The sequence below is a fragment of the Selaginella moellendorffii genome, unplaced genomic scaffold (genome assembly GCF_000143415.4).
Source record: "Selaginella moellendorffii unplaced genomic scaffold, v1.0 SELMOscaffold_4, whole genome shotgun sequence".
NCBI lineage: Eukaryota > Viridiplantae > Streptophyta > Lycopodiopsida > Selaginellales > Selaginellaceae > Selaginella > Selaginella moellendorffii.
Genome location: NW_003314265.1, coordinates 591,090 through 611,813, shown reverse-complemented (window position 1 = coordinate 611,813; position 20,724 = coordinate 591,090). Strand labels below are relative to the sequence as shown.

Below are 20,724 nucleotides of genomic sequence, written 5' to 3'. Positions count from 1 at the left end.
ACTCCACTTCGGACTCCATCTCGGACTCCATCTCGGGTCCATCTCGGACTCCATCTCGGACTCCATCTCGGGTCCATCTCGGGTCCACCTCGGACTCCAACTCGAGTCCATCTCGGACTCCACTTCGGACTCCAACTCGAGTCCATCTCAGACACTTCCACGTGTCATGTGTTGGTCCTTTTGGGTCCCTTTTTGGAGCCTCGCTTTTTGCTCGCTTCGTGCTCGTTCCTCGAACACTTCGTTGGGAGTTCCACTCCCGCTCTTGACTTTTCAAGTCGGAGCTTTTGGTCCAAACGTGTTACGCTCGTTTGGCTCTCGCTTCAGCCACTACCATGTGGCGCCCTTCTGGCTCCACTTTGGGGCCTAGGGATTTTGTGTCTCACAACTCCACCACCCATAGACGAAGTTCGATGTCTTCATCGAACGGTAAACCATTTTTTTTTTTAAAGTAACACTTGCATGTGTTACCATTTCCATCCTTGGCACCTAGCCAATATTTGTCAATGGTTTGACATTGAAGGCTCACCATGCCTTCTCCATATTCGTCAATGGTTTGACATTGAAGGCTCACCATGCCTTTTGCATATGCCTCAATGGTTTGACACCAAAGGCTCACCATGCCTTGCCTATCCTCTAAGGAGGGTAGTCTCTCCAACTTAGAGACTGATTGGACCACATATAGTGGTTCTCTCTTTTTATTGGTTTAGTTCTCGCTAAACTTCTTAGAGACCCTTCTCTAAGTCAATCCCGCTACTCCTTCTCGAGTAGTCTCAATTTCCATCTATTGATTTGCACCTTGGAACTTTTACTCTTTTGACTTTTGGAAGTCAATTTCCTAGGTGTCTCCAACACCTTGCATTGCACAGATTGTGCAACTCCACTTCCCCATCCTAGGAAGCTCATTACTTGAGGGCACCATCATCCTCTCTTCTATTTCATGCCACCTTGGGCACTAAGTTCCATTTATCATACTTTGTGCTAGGGCTGTCCATGGCCCTATCATTTGGCTACCTTACCGCTCCCTCCCTTGGAGCTTCCACTTTCGCCAAATCAGAGCAATTCGGAATTCATCCTTGGAAACACACTTCCTTTTCCGGAATTTGTTAGCGTCCAACACATTAGTGTTCCCCGCATAACTTTGTCACTTGGATTCCTTCCAAGGGATTCCACGGCCCTATCTTGGCCACTCATCTTTTGCTCCTATCCGTTGATTGTTGCACCAAGCAACATCGAATCTCTACCTCCCTCCTTGAGGTATTCTTGTGATTCCATAGCAAAGGCTCTGCTTTGCCAAGACTAGGGTGTTCGCCCCTAGTAAGTCTCTTTAGCATCTTCTGCTGTGGGCTCTATCCACGGCCCAACTTTGTGACCCTCCCATGGGTCTCTTTAGAGACTACTTTCCTTGGACACACTATGCCATCGCAATGACATAGCTCATTTCCCTAAGGTGCTTTTCCCACTTGGTCACCTTGACCAAGCCACACCATCATCAATAGTTCAAATCAACACTTTGAACTAGGAACCTTATTCCTTAACCCAAACAAGGACCTTGTCCTTATTTAGCCACAAGATCACCTAGTGATCTCACCTCGGCACCTTAACAGGTTTGCCAATAGGTACTAGGTCTTCCAGACCTTTAATTTGTTAACTACGACCCCGGGGGCATCCCCCACACTTGGCGGTGCGCCCAAGCCAGCCCTTCCGGCCAAGGGTCCATAGCAACTGAGATTAGGTGTCCCCATCTCACTCACCACGTCCTTGGTGCCACTCGCACCAAAGCGTTCAAGTTAGATATGCCGAGCTTTCACACTAAGCAATCTAACCGTGCATCACGACTCCGAGGCATCCCTCGCTTGGCGGTGTGCCCAAACCAGTCTCTCCACTGAGAGTCCATGACCACCGAAATATGAGTGTCCTCATATTCCAAACCATCACCACGCCCTAGTGATTTGGGACTCGAACCCAAGCACTAGAGGGTCAGGACTCGAACCCAACCTCCGTATATGCATCTACGGACGGCATCACACAAGATGCCTGGCGTGACTCCCCACGCCGGTGCACCAACCTATTTTTAAAGCGCGCTACAGATCACAGCTTAGGAACCTAGTTCCTCCACACTGCCAAGTCCTCTCACTTGACATGTCTGTGATCATGCATGGACTCCTCCATGCTCGGCCCCATGGCCCACCCTTTTTGAAGTTATCACCTTCAACTAGGGTCTTTGTTCCCCCGACGTGCCAATCTCACTTGGCAAGTCCTCCGACCATTGTAACATGGTTCCTGCATAAGCGTGAAAGTCCTTGACCATCGACTTTCGTTCAAAGCCCTCTCTTTGAACACTCGGGAACTACTTCCCTAACCTTGATAGCCTTGCCTCATGGCAAGCTTCAAGACCACGCTTCTGCTGCGCCACTCTGATTTCGCGCGTTCCATGAACCATTTACACTTGGCCTTTCTAGGTACTAAGCTACCTAGAATCGTCTTTGGGAACCTTGAAGGAACTCTGTCCCTCAGCTTGCTAAGGCCTCCCTTTTTGCAAGCCTTCCAAATGCCACATAGTCTAACATGGACAATTCCATATTTTAGACTCTCCATGGCATCACGGTTGCTAGCGGCAACACCCTCGAGCCCCCACTTGATTCTCCACTCCCAGCTGGCATAACCAACCTTGGTTATGCCCTTCGATTTCTATGGTTCAGTTCCATCCCAATACTACTTGCCTTTTGGCCCCATATGTTTCCTTTGGTTATTCTCCTCCAGACCAGGAGGATAGCTTTTGCACTTTCTATCATGCCTTAGCAAGTATTCTTAGGGATGAACCTACCCAATAGCCCAAGGAGTGGTTCCTCAATCCGGGTATGCTCACCTTATAATCCCACACACTGGGATTACATTGTTGCTTATGGGCCTTTACATGCCCATCACTAGCCTTGCCAAAATTCCATTCTTGGCTTTGTCCAACTCGGGTAGACAGTCCTCTCCTGTCTCCGCAACCTTGGACATTTGGATAGCACCTTCTATCCATCATTCGCTAGGGACTTAGCCCCTTGGGCTTTATCCATTGCCCTCGCGACATCAAACACCACCTTCTGGTGTTCTAGAGTGTTCGAGTGTCCCAATGATGGCTTTCTTGACAATGAGTATTTCCTTTTATGACATTGACTTACTATATCGCAACACAAGCAACTTATCCCCCGTAAGGGTGTATCCGACTTCCCTATGCTATTAAGAAGTCTTAGGTAGCTACCTTCTACCCGTTCAACTAGTTATTTTGCACCTCTTGCTTAGTTGCCTCATAGTTGTCAAGTCCTACAACTCATTGTTTGGTGCTTTCACACCTCCATCATTATCTGGGTCACCACACTCCAACTGCATGCTCTGCAGCTTAGGTTATGCCATTCCCATTTCCATTGGGATTCCTTTGGCAAGGGGTTCTCATGAACCCACCAACATAGCCTCAAGGTATCACACCTTGGCACATTTGGTGTCTCCACACCATCGGCTCCACAAGCCTACCTCTATGACACTTCCCCTTCGTGTTTATGTCTTTGCCAAGACAAACACCGCTCTTTCTCATGCCAACCATCCGTTAGCACTGCACTATAGAGATCACACACAACTTTGTGTCAAAGTTGTTTTCTTCTGAGAACACCTTTCCCATAACTTTAGCATGGCACATTTTGCCATCGATGAGATACCCTCTGTTCTCATCCTTGGATCCTATGATCCCCCCCCCATCCTTTGTGGGGTACAACACACCTCAGTCCAAATGCTTCCATCAGTCATTTTAGGGCCATCCCTTGACTCTACTTGAGTCATCAGCAGTTTTGGACTTGGTTAATCCACAGACCCTTAAGGTCCTACTTGTGAGGCACTAGCTCACTGGAATACACTTCTGGCATTCCTGTCCTACTCAAAAGGACTATTTTCACAAGTGTTACTCCGACACTTGATTTTGTTCTCTGGGGGCAACTTTTGCCCCTTAAGACTACTTGTCCATGCGATGAGAATACCACTCATCTCTAAATACACCCCCCAACTCCTTGGGTTGTTCCAGCATTTATTAAAGGTAGCCCCGGCTACCATTTCAAGGACTTGAGTCCTCTTCCGTATTTGACCTCCCACGGTCATTACCTCTGGTCTCACATTCATGAGCACCAACCTCAACTATATGAGGATAATCTTGTGACTCCTTTATTGTTTTGGAGTCTCTATTTTTCCCGTGATCCCAACTTTAGTTGTTTACCACAACAACCTTAGCCAATTTGCTGAGACAAATGCTCATCCGGATCACATCCTCAACTCAATGAGGAAAACCTTGCACTGTTCCCAAGATCCCAAAGTCGTTCCATTATTGGCCCTTTTCTATCCACCACCTCGTCTACAAGTTCACACATGAACCGTAATGGAGAGCCATGTCTTCCCGACTTGCTACTCCTCAAGGATAGGCCCACTCCTCGGACCTTCTGATGCCAACACTAGTGGTGATATACTTGAGCACCAATAAAAGTCGGACTAAGGAACAGCTCCGATACCAAATTGTAAGCGACTAATTTTTCCATTCTACTTTAGTCACTTAACCACACCTCTGACCACTTGGAGGAGTCTCATTCACAACCTCCATAAGTCCAACTTAGGACTTGGGGCTTGCTAGCCCCGAGAATGGCATCCATGCCACTCAACCTTAGCACTTGGTCCAAGTGCTCCACGTGTCCGATCCCATGATCGACACCCCAAGGTACCACCAACATATCGGCCCGTTACGCTAAGGCCATGCCCAATTACCTTGGTCACACTGGTGGTCCAACACCACCTGCATTCCAATCCCGTCTCTCAAAGACTGGGTCATCCGTCCATGAGGGATCATCCCAGATCCACTCCTTAACATCCTTAGGATGCCTACAGACATGGGGAATAGCCTTCCCCAATATCTCGGTTCCGGTCCCCACCAAGTCCCTTTCTGTCCTTGGCTGTGTTCGCCAACACTGCCACTGGATCAAGGCCCACCGGCCCTACCACTAAGTCCCACTATCCTCGAGGACTTCCTCACTGTGTGACTGTGTCCTTGGTCACCCCACCAGAGGGCTACCCCTCTTCCTTTCCACAGTCTGGGACTTTGGGACACCATTTCGGAACACCGTGGCCTTACGCGAGCTACCTGGGTACTCTCCCCACCTTTCGCCTTTAGGTGCTCTAGCCATGGGCTTAGAGCGAGGTTCCGTTGAGCCACGCCTGGTATCCAAGTAGGTAGTGCCACCCACACTTGGACTGGGAGCATCGGCCAGTCGATCTCCCGGGGGAACTAGAGCCGGCTCTTGAACACTTCACCAAGCTACCCCGCTTGTCGGTCTGTGTTCACTCTAGTCTTGGACTTCCCAGTGGGCAGCTCATCACCCAACACTGGGTCCGGCCTTCCTGGGCCAAACTGGCCTTTCCTGGCCAAACTGGCTCCACTGCAGTCCTCCCCCTACTATACTTTTGGAGCTCACCAAACCCCCCAGGGTCTGGGAGACGAACGCTTTGGGCTTTCACCCTCTCAGACTCAGACTCGGACTCGGACTCGGACTCGGACTCGGACTCGGACTCGGACTCGGGCTCGGGCTCTGTCTCGGCCTCGGCCTCGGTCTCGTTCTCGGTCCCGATCTCGGTCTCGGTCTCGGTCTCGGTCTCGGTCTCGGTCTCGGTCCCGGTCTCGGTCTCGACTTCAGACTCCATCTCGGACTCCATCTCGGGTCCATCTCGGACTCCATTTCGGGTCCATCTCGGACTCCATCTCGGGTCCATCTCGGACTCCATCTCGGACTCCATTTCGGGTCCATCTCGGGTTCACCTCGGACTCCATCTCGGACTCCATCTCGGGTCCATCTCGGGTCCACCTCGGACTCCAACTCGAGTCCATCTCGGACTCCACTTCGGACTCCAACTCGAGTCCATCTCGGACACTTCCACGTGTCATGTGTTGGTCCTTTTGGGTCCCTTTTTGGAGCCTCGCTTTTTGCTCGCTTCGTGCTCGTTCCTCGAACACTTCGTTGGGAGTTCCACTCCCGCTCTTGACTTTTCAAGTCGGAGCTTTTGGTCCAAACGTGTTACGCTCGTTTGGCTCTCGCTTCAGCCACTACCACGTGGCACCCTTTCCGGCTCCACTTTGGGGCCTAGGGATTTTGTGTCTCACATCAGGCCTGTGGGCCCCGATCCAGTGGCAGTGTTAGCGAATACAACCATGGGTAGAAAGGGACTTGGTGGGGACCGGAAAAAGGATATTGGGGAAGGCTATTCCCCATGTCTACGAGCATCCTAAGGATGCTAAGGAGTGGATTTGGGATGATCACTCATGGATGGATGGCCCAGTTTTTGAAAGACAGGATTGTGATGTAAGTGGTGTCAGACCACCGGTGTGACCAAGGTGAATGGGTATGGCCTTAGTGTAACGGGCTGATATGTTGGTGTCAGTTATGGGATTGGACACATGGAGCACTTGGACCAAGTGCAATGGTTGAGTGGCATGGATGCCATTCTTGGGGCTAGCAAGTCCCTAATTCCAAAATAAGATTTACGGAGGTTGTGAGTGAGACTCCTCCAAGTGGTCGGAGGTGTGGTTAAGTGACTAAAGTAGAATGAAAAATTTAGTTGCTTATAGCTATCCTTTGGAGTCACGTGGGAAACTCATGCAAACGTCGAACATCATCCCAAGAATGATATGTGGCAATTACCATGAAGTGATCGAACCAATAATACATATCATCCCCAAAATTCCCGCAAAAGAACTCTGCCTGAACACAAGGATGGGCACCAAGAGCAAGAGGAGTTGTACCACTTGCCTTGAATGCCACTATCAATTAAGTTTAGTTGTTCAATTGCAATCACATAGCATCAAACAATTGTACCAACTGTTGCTCCAGAGTCAAAGGAGGAGGAAATTGTTAATCTACCATAAAGATGAATAAAAAGGAAAGAGCAAAAGAAGAAAAATGAAATAAGTTAGGAGGAAAGGGAAAACAAAATCTTAAAAGGAAAGAACAAAAGAAAGGAAATAGAAAAAGCTAGATTTAGACAATGCAAAACCTAAATCTAAACTAAAATCCAAAATCCAAACACTCCTTAAGCACAATCAAAACTACTCCTCATTTCCACCAATATAAGTGTATAGAATATGGAAAGAGAATATAGAAAATCTACATATCAATTAACCCAAAAACCCTAGTTTATATACAGAAGTGAGTGGTCTAGATTGAAATCAATTCGACAGTTACTAAAATCCCACTATACTAATATTAGTATATAGCATCATAGTTGTACACTTAGACCTCATAGTTTATAGAGTTTAAATTTTGATTATTAAAAAAAATTTATTAAAAAGAAGTCACAAATCTTTTTTTTTCTTTTTATAAAACATAATATATGGAAAGGGAATACAAAAATGTCCATATTAATTATCTCAAAAACCCTAAATTATATATAAAAGTGAGTGATTGAAATCAATTTGATAGTTAATATTAGTGTATCACCATTAATATTAGTATACATTGACAATTTTATATAATTTGTGTAATTAATCTATAAAAAGTCATATCTTTAAAAATAAATAAATACATTATATAATCCTTGATTATTAATAAAAGTTTGTCCTTAATTACAATTTCTTAGTTATTAGAGAAACCAATATCATGTTTATTGGTGATAATTTTTTGTACAAATATAACATAGTAAAAGAAAAATTAAAATTAAAATAATCAATCTCATCTTTAGTAATAGTACTTTTAATGTATTTTAAAACAATATAAAAAAATATTATTTAAATAATCCTTCAAGTTCAATATAAGGACATGAACATATAACAGTTACTAATTTAATTTTAAAAAATTAGTACAACTTGATGTTATAAAAATCAAAAGGTGTAAGAACTTTATCTCCAAAAAAATCTGTAAGTGAAATTTCTACATATACATTTCTATTCTCTAAAAATGTTTGTAAGCATATGTTAACTATTCAGTCTCCTAACATACTATTTTAAAAAAGTAAAATATAAAAATATTTTTATTAATAATAATATATAATTATGTAAATAGAAGATGTAATCATTTTATTAATACAACTTATTAAGTAATAATTAAAATATAATAAAATATAAAATATATTTATATATCTCATTTCAGTCTAGTGGCTAATTATTCTCCCTATAATATATTATCAAAAAGTAAAGAAACTATAATCTAAATATGTAAAGAAAAAAATTCTTTACTCATAAAATGCATAGCTTAATTTTGATAATAAAAATGACTAAGTTAAATTTTACTCTATAATGGAAGTATAAAAATGTAGACTGAAAATTAGTTTTAATTATATTTAATCTATAGCATAGTTCTTTTGAAAGAAATTGTCTAACGTATATCAAAATCCAAAATTTTATTAATCATTGTAGCTTTTTTGTTCCAAAACTAAGTACCCTTATATTTTTATTAATTATTATTACAAAATTAGTAATCTTACATATGGGGGATGGATATACTCTTAATCTTTATATAATTTATGTTATATTTCTATCAATTTATTTCTATTATTGAGAATGGAACATTAAAAAATATATAATTTTATTTAATAATCATATCTTGCAAACATATCATCAATAGGACTATAAAGTGCTATTAATTTTTTCAGTAACAATACTATAAATAATTAAAAAATAGAGACAATATACCCATAATAGCATTAAGAACATATATAAATACCAAACTGAGTAAAAAGATCAAATGTAAATTGTAATTGTTAACACTTTTAAAGTTTTTTCATCTGTCAATATATGAAATATGAAAATGAAATATAGATATAAGCCCAAAACTCTAGTTTATATACAAGAGTAAATAGTCTGGATTGAAACGTTATCAAAATCTCATTACGCTAATATTAGTATACGGCATCACTTAGACCTCACGCATCTAAATTAGAGAAATCATTATAAGAAAAATAATAAAGTACTCTATTGAACGTTAAAAGGTAACAATTTAAATATTTGTTGCCTTAACCTTTAAAATTTCCTGGAACTTGGGGTTTACCAAAATGGAGAAGTGGAGGGCTTTGGCGGTGGAGGAGGCGCTGTCCAGGGCGCATTCCTGGATTCTCTTCGCGGCCGTGCTCTTGATCGCCTCCTCTGCCCTCAGCATCCAATTCCGCCGCCTCGACTCCTCGCGGTGGAGCATCCAGCGGCTCGAGGAGGATTTTGTGGCCGGCCTCTCCAACGATTCCATCAGCGGCTTCCTCCTGGAGCTCACGCGGGAGCCCCATGTCGCCGGGACGCCCCAGAATTTCCACACCGCGAGGTTTGTCTATGAGAGTTTCCAGGCGGCAGGGATTCAAACGCACTACGCGGATTTCGAGGTGCTACTCTCGTATCCACTCCAGCGATCGCTGTCGCTGCTCCTCCCGAACGGGTCGACGCTATCGCTGGGCCTGAAAGAGGAGGCCGTGGAGGGCGATCCTAGCACGAGCAATCCAGACGTGATTCCAACGTTTTTCCCCTATGTTCCATCTGGGACAGTGTGTGGAGAGGCCGTCTATGCAAACTATGGCCGTGCGCAGGACTTCGAAACTCTCAGGCAACGAGGGGTGGATGTCCGTGGTGCGGTGGTCCTTGCGAGGATTGGAAAGATCTTTCGAGGGGATATCGTCGCGAATGCGGCAGCAGCAGGGGCAGTGGCTGCGCTGGTGTTCTCGGATCCTTTCGACTACGCAAAGAATGGAACCGAGGGGTTTTATCCATCTTCGCAGTGGTTGCCACCCAGTGGTGTTCAGCGAGGATCGGTGCTTCTAACCTCCGGGGATATTCTTACTCCTGGATGGCCGAGCACTCCGAATGCCGAGAGGGTGGACTTGTCCGAGACGAAGCTTCCAAAAATTCTAGCACTGCCGATCTCCGCACAGGATGCTTTGCCAATTCTCGCGGCTTTGGGTGGAGAAGTTGCTCCACCGGACTGGCAAGGTGGTTTGCGGCTGCCAGAGTACCGGCTTGGTCGGGGTCCGGCAAAACTCAACTTCAGCTATGAAGTAGGCTGTTAAAGTAAAAAGAAAGAGCGCAAACAAGAAAGCCGAGGTGTGTGCAGGGAAATCTCACAGTGACGCCGATTAGAAATGTGATCGGGATGATCAAAGGCTCCGAAGAACCAGACAGGTTTACTCAGCTTGGAACGTTCTTTTTGACATTGCTTGTGTGGAGCTTTTACCAGGTACCTACTGGTTGGAAACCATCGAGATGCATGGACGTTTGGAGGAGCAGATCCGAGTAGTGGGACTGCTTGCCTACTTGAGGTAACTTTGACGTTCTTCTACTTTAATTCACTTTACGCTCTGGACACTCTTAGATTGCACGAGGGTTTGGAAAGTTTCTCAAGCAAGGTTGGCAGCCGAAACGAACAATCGTGTTTTGTAGCTGGGACGCGGAAGAATACGGCTTGGTTCGTAACTTGTTCGCCCTTGATCTTCTTGTGCTGAAAGTGGCCTCTTGGTTGACAGATCGGATCAACGGAGTGGGTTGAGCAGAATCTGGACATGCTCACTGCTAGAGCAATCGCTTACATCAATGTAGATAGATCCGTGGGTGGTCCAAACTTTGATGGTTGTGGAACACCTCAGCTCGATAATCTACTCATGCAAGTCACTAAGAAGGTCTGGTCGACAGATCGATGCTAATTTTTACTTTTCTCGTGTTTTCTTCAGGTTAAAGATCCCAATTCAGTGTTCAAGAGCGTGTATGATTCGTGGTGTGCTTTGAACAGAAATGCTACACCTGTGGTAAGCATAGCAAATGTTTCGTAAGCGATGCAAATGCTTTTCCATGTCTGAACAGATTGGCAGGCTTGGAGGCAGTAGGTCTGATTTTTCCTCTTTTCTTCACCGTGCCGGTATTCCTTCTTACGACTTGAGATATCAGACAAGTAAGGTGTGCAATTCGTAAATTTTTTGGCTTAGGTTGTTTGCAGGTTTTCCTGTGTATCACTCGTTATACGATGATTACAATTGGATGAAAGGTTTTGGCGATCCTCTGTTTCAGCGTCACGTTGCAGGTAAGTCCGTTCCTTATCTCTCGAGAGTGACCACATCTAGTGTAATTCTGGCAGTGTCTGCGATATGGGGACTGCTTTCAATACATTTTATAAATGACGATATTATTCCATTTGACTACAGCTCTTACGCAAGTGTGTTGGAGGTACGCAGTCGAGCTATTATTCGAAGAGAAGTTAAGCCAATGCAGTTCTAGGCCGATGTAAGGGCCTTGAAAGGCCTCCTGCCAGAAGATATCGACGTTACACCATTACTCCGGGCGATTTCTGAGCTGCAGTCAGCTGCTAGGCAAATCAATGCGGAAGCCAGTGTAAGGAACAGGCTTTAAGAATCCGGGTGATGCTATGACCAGCGTTTTTGCCAGATGCTTGCAACAAGCACGAGCACAAGCACACAGTCGTCTCTAAAGCGCAGATCCTTAAACGACCGGCTTATGCTAGCTGAGCGCTCATTCTTAGACCCAATGGGGTTGGCACAGGATCCTTCTAGTAAGCACTTGGTAAGTCCTTGCAAGATCACGCTTTGAACCGTCTAGTGATTCGGCTGGCTGGAACAGATTTATGGACAAACAACAAGTGACCTCTACGGCTCGCAGTCTTTTCCAGGTATCAGCCTGGCACTGGCAAATGCCTTGGCCAAGATGGACAAGAGCACCTCCAGTGTGCTGCAACACGAGATCTGGAAAGTAGCGAGAGCCATCACAAATGCAGCTCGAGTGTTGTCCGACAATTTCCATTGATCTTGGAAGTACATGTGAGCTTACATTTTATAAAGGATATGTCTACCATTTTCTTTTTCTCTCTGTGTCACCACCAGAGAAGAGAGCTTTCAATGGAAGAGCTGTGCATTAGCTTGATCCAGCGCAACCTTTGCAAGGATTTTGTTCATGGCATCACTTGGATGGAAGCTGTCCCAGAAAACATACTTGGAAGCATCACGACAGGTACCAGGAGTGAGCTTGTTACAGAGAAGAGACACCGCAAGCCGTCCAACTCCACAGCAAGACGTTAAAGTGTGCTCAAAACCTGCTTAGCAACACAAGTAGTCTCCGTTAGAAGCTATTCCAATGCTGCTCTCACTCACCATAACTTTCAGGCTGCTGGATCACTTTGGAGAAGATCGTGTAGACGTCAATGTAAGCAACTCTCAAGTCAGTCATACTTCCTCGTAGACGTTGTACGGATGATTTTAACGCTTGGTTGTGAAGACGAGCGTCCTGGTTCTCAAACTCGGAACACTTGAGTTGGCCCTTCCCGTAGAGCGTGACTTGTGACGGGATGCATCCCAGTGGTATAAGGCCTGCAATCGATATTCTTCGAGCGCCCAGTTGGTACATTTCCTGGAAAGTAGCATGGGGCTCATACACGAGAAGAAAGAGAAGTTTCAGGGTCATACCTTGACAAAGTTCTCGACAGAAAATATGAGAACTTGACGAAATGCATCCTTGGTATACTTTACCCGCAGCGCTGGATCGAAGTAATAGTTGTTGATGTAGTCATTGCTTCCGGAACTAAGAACAATAAACGCCTTGGAAAGGATAAACGCTGTTTTGTTTTGGCCAACAAGTTGTACCAGCTTCTGCTTGTAAGTCCGGAACCACGAAATTTGCCTAGGCAGGTTTGGTATGTTCTATCACAACAAAGTGAAAAAAATGAGCATGATTGCCAACTCAAGTTCTCAAGTTGACTTACGAGCAGTGCCGCCGTCTTCTCGTACAGACCAGAACCAGCTGTTGCAAAGTTAACACCTTGGATGATTTTGCTTCCCTTGGCCGAGGGATCCAAGTACGGCGGAGGAAGTGGCAAACCAAGCAGGCTAGCTGCACCAAGGGAAAAACCTCAGAAGTTAGTGGCTGGGAGCGACAACAATCAAAATTTCTTTTCATACCCAGGTAGTCACTCGAAACGCGACCATTGGAAAATCGTCCGGTCGCCTTGTGGGAGTCGAAGTCTCTCCCATAAGGAGGGAAGTCGGCCCTCACAACCGTTCCAATGTAGTCATTGTTACCAGCATCCACCGACGAGTCTCCGAATACGTAAAGGGCGGGAACGAGCTGAGAAGCTCTTGACCGCGAGGAGAGAAGGCTGGCGATAAGTGACAGTGTTGCGAAGAAGCTTGCGGCAGACATGTCTTCCGAGACCAAGTCTCTGGCCACACAAGGAAGCTCATCATGTTCGTCCTTATAACTGCGTCCTTTTACTTTGCTTTCTGTTTTCTTTCTCGCAGTAGATCGATCTAGCAGTAAAACGTTGCTTTCCCTGTACCGTCTGGTGGTGGCACACGGGTGGACGTATCAAAAACAGTGTTGGTTGAGTGAATGGTCTCCCCTGCATGTGAATAGACAAAGACGGTACTTACTTTAGAAGCCGGCCTTATTCGAAAACAAAGCTTCACATTTCCTGTGCCCCTAATGAGTGGGACAGGGAATTCTTTCTTATCCTCTCCTCCTGACCACAACAGACCAGATGATGAGCTCACATTGTGTAATCAAGTGCTCAGGCAGAAGGAAAAACAAACAAACCTTTGCAAACCTCGGGCATGTTCTTCAATCAATGTAGTCCATGTTGGAGTACGGCGAGAGAAGTTCTTGCAGCCAGTTCTTCTTTCTTCTCGGATTCCAGCCAATGTCCCTGCACAGCTCGTCGCTGTGCCACGTCCTGGCCAACGCTATGCACGCCCTGTCGAAGTACGGGGTCGACCACTTCATGTAGCGCACCCACTCGTTGGCACTCTTGCTCATTGTTTGAGAGTCGGGAAGTTTCACCTTTCCAGTTAGATAGTACGACAGCCAGCGAGCTCCCATCTCTGAAGCTCTCACATTTGAGACATCCTCCTGGTAACCCAGTATTGCCAGCCCAGGAATTCGTGGGTGTATCATCCCTCTGCAAATAAAAGACTATTAGAAACTGGAGCCGGGGAAACAAGAACGCACCTGTACAATGGAACTACACCGTCCGGTCCTTGCAAAACCTCTGCATATCTTTCGGGAAGAATAGCCTTGAGCTTGACTTCGCCCTCAAAGCCTGTGCAAAGCAGAACAACATCTGCTTTCAACTCGCGCTTGTTATCGAGCATGACTCCGGTCGCTGTAAAGTGCCACTTTGGCGACTTGCAAAGCTTGAGACGGCCCTCTTTCACGTAGTCCATGAAGTTGTCAGGTATTACCGATATCTTGCACGAAGAAAGTTGTTTATAAAATGGTATGCTGGGCAGTATCCCATACTTTGATAACGAAAGCGTCCACCGGAGATAAACTTCCACCACTTTAGATGTAGCCCACTTCTGCTCAATTATTAGACATCGTAAGAGAACTAAAATGATTTCTAGAAGCACAAATCTTACCAATGGCCAGAGGAGCGAGGTTAACAGGCTGGAAAAGAAACCTTGGCCTGGCTTGTGGTAGTACATCTCAGATAGCCTTGTTCCGAACAAATAGGCAATGTTCACTCCAAAAACGTCCCAATGCTGGACAATCCAATGCGCTCTGCGAAACAAGAGCGTGCATGGTTTCCCTGCATGGCCGATCACAATTAGAAAAGACAAGGAAAGAAACAAATCGAGACGTACCTTGATTCGCTTCAACCGCTTCCGCGGCAACGTCCAAAGCGGACTTTGAGAAGCCGACGACGACGACACTATTTCCGCGGAGAAGTTTGGAGGCATTCTCATAGTCGAGGGCCGAGAATTCAGTCGAATGCAGCACTCTTCCCTTGAAGACGTCGGCACCTTGGCCAGGCGAGAAAGATGGGAGCCTTGGAACATCTCCAAAACGACCAATGCACAATATCACGAAATCAAATTCCAGCGTCTGCGAACGAAGAGAAAAGCGATCAAAACTTTGGCCTCTCACACCAGAACAAAGTATCTGATCCAAGCAATAAATCTTTCGAGCAGCAAAACCAAGCACGAGATAGCGCTAGCAAAGAGCAAAACCTCCATCCAAGCTCACACGGGCAATTGGAAACAATCTCACGTAGCAAAGATCTAGCAGGAAAATCTCACAAAATGCAGCAGAGATTTAGCTCCCTTACCTCGCGCGCCGCGCCGTCGCCATCGCCGCGCACCACAAGAAGCTGCCATGGCCCGCGATCGCCATCGCGCCGGATACCCACAACCCTAGAATCGAACCGGACACACTCCAAAACCCCAAATTTGGCGGCATAGCCGTGGAGGTAGTCGAGCACCTGGCCCCCTGTCGCGAACGCGGGCGTGCCCGGCGGCCACGGGAAATCCGAGAACTGGTACGCGACGCTGGGCGTCTGGAGCCGCGTGATGGCAACGCTGTTGCTCCGCCACACCCCGCCAATGTGGGACGAGCCCTCCAGCACAGTGGGCCGAATTCCTCGCTTGAGCAAATGCCGGCAAGCGCACAGCCCCGACACCCCGGCCCCGACGACGCACACCCTCGCCGCCGCCGGCGAGAACTCCAGATCGAAGCTTAGATCGTCCGCCATCGCTGGACCGATCGACCGTTCCACCACTCAGAATAATTGGCGCTAAAGGTCAAAACTAACCAAGAACCCTAATTTCTCCATCCATGTACGAGGCATGGAGATGTAACCAATGTCGCGATCGAAATTTATTTTTCCTTCGCCATTGTATATTACAAGGTTATAGTTCTAGTCTGTCGCTGCGCTGTATGAATCGTACCATAGACACCAGGGGGGTGTAAATGATCCGCTCGCCACCATTGACATTCATGGCCACACAAAGAATATTCCTTACGGATATTTTGACCTAATGTTTCTAACTGTTTGGTTTGGACAAATCATGTCCCAACAGAGGAACATCCGGCGGAATCTTGGCACACGCGCAATGTAAAAATTCCACCACTGTTTCTTTCATTCGTTTGCGCGGAATCTTGGTTGGATGAGCCAAAGCCAAGTGTGTGCGCGATTTTCTTGCGCCAAAACCCCACCCCCCCGAAAATCTCGGCCTTTTTTCCTACCTTTAATTTTTCGTCTTTCTTTTGCGCAAGAGAGTAGCGGCGGCCATGATTCCAATCCCGCCCTCGAGTAGTAGTGTGCGACAACAAGCAGCCACCAGCAAAGGCAGGCTTCCACAGGCTTTTGCTTTTCTCCCCTCTTCTTGCTGCTTTACTGCCCCTTTCCTCGCTCTTTGATCCTCCCCCTCCTTTCGCCCTCTTTCATCTCTGGCGCCGCGCGTCCCTTTGATCCGGGCCTGGCTGATGGATCCCGCCCAGCCGCCCCTGGATCCTGCGGCGGCACCGATCTGGATCGCGGAATTCGCGATCACGAGCGCGCGCCGTGCGCATTCCCTGGTGGATCGATCGCCTTGTAGCTCGTAGCGAGCAGGGCAGATCCGTGAGTCCTCGGCATTGGGTCGCCGAATTGCCGCGCAAGGCAGGACTTTGGCGCATGGATCCGGAGAATTTGGAGCGCCCAAATCGGTCGTAAGCAGGGGGGTGACATAGGCGAAGCTAAGCTATGGAAGGAACGCTAAGCAGCGAGCTCTCGCGAGGGACATTTGTATTCGGCCTCCACCTCTGGGTTCTCATCTGCATTGGCGTGGGCGCCATCATCCTCCTCATCCTCCTGGCGCTCATCATCTGGCTCACCTCTCGATCCTCGTCCGGCAGCCACAACTCCTACGAGAAATTCAGCTGCTGCTCCTCGTCGCAATCGCTGCCCACCACGATCCAGCAGCAGCGGAAATCGTCGGGCATCCCCATCGTCACGAAAGAGATCCAGGAAGTGGTGATCGTCCCACACTACGCGCTCCACCATAGCCCGTATCACAAAGGGGCCCCGCTGGACAAGGTCGCGAGGTCGATTCCCGGGGACGACGCCCCCCCAAAGAGCACCCCTACGCGCAGCTCTAGCGGGAGTAGTAGCAATAGGAGCGCATTCTATGGCGAGCAGCCGCCGCCGCCCCAGCCCCAGCCCCAGCCCAAGGAGATGGTCCAGCTGGGATGGGGGCGATGGTACAGCCTCAAGGAGCTCGATCTGGCCACCAATGGCTTCTGCGAGGACTCCAAGATCGGCGAGGGCGGCTATGGCGTCGTGTTTAAGGGATTTCTCCCCGATGGCAGCGTCGTCGCGGTCAAGAACCTGCTCAACAACACGTAAGTCTCTCTCTCCTTCTCTCTCGCTCGGATTGGATTTGCTTGCGCTCTGGCATTCTCGCGATCTATGGCGTTCTTGTGATCCATGGCATTCCTGTGATCCATGGCATTCTTGCGATCTATGCCAAGTCCTTGATCTTTTGTAAAACGATCTTTCCATCTTTTTTGCTCGCAGCGGCCAGGCCGAGAAAGAGTTTAGGGTGGAAGTGGAAGCGATTGGAAAGGTGCGTCACAAGAATCTGGTCAGGTTGCTTGGCTACTGCGCCGAGAGCTGCTATAGGTGAGGATCTTTAAAGGTCCAGCCCGATTTTAATCTTGTTCTTCGCGATTGTACAAGGATGCTCGTCTACGAATACGTGGACAATGGAAACCTAGAGGACTGGCTCCATGGCTTTTCATCACAGACTCAAGCTTTCCCGTGGGAGGCACGAATGAAGATTGCTCTTGGCACTGCAAAAGCGTAAGTTTCCTTGGTGTGGACGAAAGAAACCATCAAACTCTTTTGTTTTCTTTTTACCTTGCGTCTTCTTTACAGGCTGACATACTTGCATGAAGCTTTGGAGCCCAAGGTGGTTCATCGGGATATCAAAGCAAGCAACATTCTTGTGGAGGGGGACTGGAACGCGAAGATATCTGACTTTGGCCTCGCAAAGCTTCTGGGATCGGAGAAAAGTCATGTCACAACCCGAGTGATGGGAACGTTTGGGTAAGCACGCAAATCGAAACTCCAGATGCTTACATTCTTTGTTTTTCCCTTTTTTCTCGTCACAGATACGTTGCTCCCGAGTACGCAAGCACGGGCTTGCTCAACGAGAGGAGCGACGTCTATAGTTTCGGAGTCCTGCTCATGGAACTCATAACCGGAAGGGACCCTGTCGATTACAGCAGGCCACCCGGAGAGGTACGTGTCGCTCGGCTTGGCATTTGTATTCACTGTGGAATCTTTGGTCTTATCATTCAGGTGAATTTGGTGGACTGGCTCAAAGTCATGGTGGCAAACAGGCACTCGGAAGATGTTGCCGATCCGAGGTTGCACGTAAAGCCCACTCCACGGATTTTAAAAAAGGCGTTGCTGGTCGCAATCCGCTGCGTGGATCCTGACTCGCTGAGGAGGCCCAAGATGGGACATGTCGTTCACATGCTCGAGGCAGACGAGCTTCCATACCGCCAAGTAAGTTCGCTCACAGTTCTCACAACTTACCCGATGAACTTGTTACGATGTTTTGCTTTTTCTCCTTTTGTTCCAGGAGAAAGCCCAAAGCGAGAAGCGATCGACGTTTGGAAATTCTCCCCACCATCACCAGGCACCCACAAAACCAGCGCCACTGTCCAGAAGGGCCGATGGCAAGGAGAACGAAGTGAATGGCGGTGACAAGCACGCCATCTACAAGCAAAACTGGAAGAAGTACGAGGTGTAGAGGAGGATCGGGGAGAAATAAGCGTGGAAGTTGGAGAAGAGTTTTTTTTTCTTTTTTTTTTGGTGCTGGTGTTTTCATTTTGTTAGAGCTCTTGCAGCTTACAGCGCAAGTCAAGCAACCCCGTGGCAATGTGGAGTTATGTGGATTTGGTGGGGCTGCCAGTGCGAAGAAGAAGAGCAAAAGAGAGAAACACATGGTGTCACAGATGAGGACGAGCGGAGGTCTCTGTCCTTGACTGGAAAGCTTTCTCTTGGAGGCGAGAGATCAGCAGTGTTGACAGTTGGGATTTCAGTCAATGCTCCATCCATATCTGTACTAGAAAATCAAGGGGAAAATTCTCTTTTCCTGATCTTTTGTTTTGTGTAGATGTTGATCCCCTTATCGATGCGTTCCGTGCTAGACAAAGGCGATCGGAGAAATAGAGAGGGCACGTCTCCGACCAAACAAAAGTAAATTTCAAATCATGAGTCTAGCAAAAGCTGAGAGGTCAAAAAAGGTCTTTAAAGACTGACCATTGACTAGTTTAGGGCTCAAAATTAGAGCTCAAATGGTGACGGAGCAGCGGAGGCTGAGGGCATTCCCCTCTCTACTCTGCTCCATGGCTCCAGTGGAGACCACAGTGGTATGCATATGGAACATGAAACGAGCTAGAACTTGCCTCGTTACGTGGTCTGTTGATGCGCTCAAGTTTCGTTTGCGGAGCAGCCGAGATCATTGTGGATGGCGTTGAGACTTTGGGCTCGCTAACAAGCAGGAAGAACAGGGAGTCGTTGATGGATGTTATTAGCGGCTACAAGGTTGTTTTTGGCGTCTCACCTAAGGCTATGCACTAGAGGGAAGAATACAAAAGTACAGCCACGATCGAGATCTTTCGAACAAAAGAATTCACCAGGGTTTGTGGTTGTTTATCTCTCATGTTCATGTGCGGTTGCGTGACTTGTCTTGCAGGAACAATTGCAGACGTTTATGCACCAGTTGTTGCTGATAACGTTTATTTCATATATCAATTGAGCATATGCTCATAAATTAACCTATTTTTTGTGTTGGTCTTTTATGTTTGGGGTTTCAAGGAACATATGGTGCTACACAAAAGAGGACAAGCTGAGGTCCTTGTTCATGCTAGTAGTGTTGACAGTTGGATTTTAACTCAAACAAATGCAATAGCTGTTCTAATTACAGTTTTTTATTAAGGCAAAGGAGAAAACAATAAAGAAAAAACATTAAATTCCTTTAATCTTGTGTTATTAAACTAGTTTAATTTAGATCACATATTTCCTTTTTTAGGTAACAACAGAAACTTTAATTAAATATATAAATTATTTTAATTCTTAACATAAACCTTTAGTATATAATTTCCCACTTTTAAATCTTATTGAATAAATAAATATGTTACAAATATTTTGAGTAGTAAGATAAAATAATTTTGAGCATTTAAAATAATACTTTGGAGTATCCAAAATCGCTCTCTTATTTTTATATAAAACTAAATAACCGTCAGTTAATGATGTTTTTGATTCCCATATTTTAAAATTTTCATAATAAAGAACTAAATTACAATTTGATTCAAATACTTTACCATTTGGAGAAATTAAGAAATGTCCTATTAAAATTGTTGATGGACTTATTAATGTATTAGACTTAAGATAGCATAAAAAGAAATTAGATAAAGTTGTAGCTTTTTCATATAAATATTCTCTTTTCTTTTCTAATTCAAACTGCAAGAAGTAATGAGGATTTTATTTACAAAAGAATCACAAAGATGAATATAGAGAGCATTAATATATGGAGTTAGAAGCTTATCAAACCCCATAATTAAATTTGAACCTGATGAAGTTGTTGGTGTTTTAGATGTAGAGCATTGAGGTTTAGCTTCCATAAATATTTTAACAATACCACAAGAAACACTAACTGAATCTCCATCTGAATAAGTATAAGAATAATCCTTTTTTTATAATTAATTTTATCAATTAGTGCCTTGATTGCACCAACCACCCTTGCCATATCATGTGAATTTAGCACTTAAAAATTATCAAATTTTGGTTCATATTTACTAAGTGATGGTGGTGAATTTGGTGATGCACTAAAAATTTGAGTTAGTATTAATATTATAGATAAAAGAAACAATATATAAAATTTTACTTGTTCTATGTCAAATAGCTGAAAAACTAA

The 20,724-nt window shown here is 46.0% G+C and overlaps 4 protein-coding genes across 6 annotated transcripts; 2 read left to right on the top strand and 2 right to left on the bottom strand.

Annotated features, from left to right (window-relative positions):
• The first annotated feature begins 9,054 nt into the window (after positions 1–9,054).
• Positions 9,055–11,908, top strand: LOC9655592 (probable glutamate carboxypeptidase LAMP1). Its single transcript, XM_024668836.1, has 12 exons — positions 9,055–10,038; positions 10,095–10,162; positions 10,218–10,299; positions 10,353–10,445; positions 10,504–10,656; positions 10,708–10,782; positions 10,838–10,925; positions 10,971–11,054; positions 11,109–11,197; positions 11,249–11,362; positions 11,417–11,551; positions 11,609–11,908. Exons 1-12 carry the CDS (start codon positions 9,055–9,057, stop codon positions 11,789–11,791), a joined length of 2,148 nt encoding a protein of 715 aa, XP_024524604.1. The 3' UTR covers positions 11,792–11,908.
• Positions 11,909–12,240: 332 nt separating this feature from the next.
• Positions 12,241–13,180, bottom strand: LOC9655591 (GDSL esterase/lipase APG). The gene is made up of 4 exons (XM_024668731.1): positions 12,940–13,180; positions 12,744–12,871; positions 12,448–12,630; positions 12,241–12,351 (listed from the first exon to the last, which is right to left on the bottom strand). The coding sequence occupies exons 1-4, from the start codon at positions 13,178–13,180 to the stop codon at positions 12,241–12,243; spliced, it is 663 nt and encodes a 220-aa protein (XP_024524499.1).
• LOC9654376 (probable flavin-containing monooxygenase 1) lies at positions 12,826–15,684 on the bottom strand. Of its 3 annotated transcripts, none has more exons than XR_002991652.1 (7): positions 15,084–15,683; positions 14,620–14,860; positions 14,395–14,564; positions 13,985–14,334; positions 13,574–13,934; positions 12,940–13,499; positions 12,826–12,871 (listed from the first exon to the last, which is right to left on the bottom strand). XR_002991652.1 is itself a non-coding variant. In XM_024668837.1 (6 exons), the coding sequence occupies exons 1-5, from the start codon at positions 15,504–15,506 to the stop codon at positions 13,598–13,600; spliced, it is 1,521 nt and encodes a 506-aa protein (XP_024524605.1). In that variant the 5' UTR covers positions 15,507–15,684; the 3' UTR covers positions 13,186–13,499; positions 13,584–13,597. The 3 variants fall into 3 exon arrangements, 1 of the variants encoding a protein (XP_024524605.1); XR_002991653.1 differs by lacking the exon at positions 12,826–12,871 and having other exon boundaries at positions 13,186–13,319; positions 13,411–13,499; XM_024668837.1 differs by lacking the exon at positions 12,826–12,871 and having other exon boundaries at positions 13,186–13,499; positions 13,584–13,934; positions 15,084–15,684.
• Positions 15,685–16,470: 786 nt separating this feature from the next.
• On the top strand, positions 16,471–18,914 carry LOC9655590 (probable receptor-like serine/threonine-protein kinase At4g34500). The gene is made up of 7 exons (XM_002964320.2): positions 16,471–17,137; positions 17,313–17,417; positions 17,475–17,597; positions 17,673–17,843; positions 17,909–18,038; positions 18,099–18,308; positions 18,385–18,914. The coding sequence occupies exons 1-7, from the start codon at positions 16,500–16,502 to the stop codon at positions 18,553–18,555; spliced, it is 1,548 nt and encodes a 515-aa protein (XP_002964366.2). The 5' UTR covers positions 16,471–16,499; the 3' UTR covers positions 18,556–18,914.
• Positions 18,915–20,724: the final 1,810 nt, after the last annotated feature.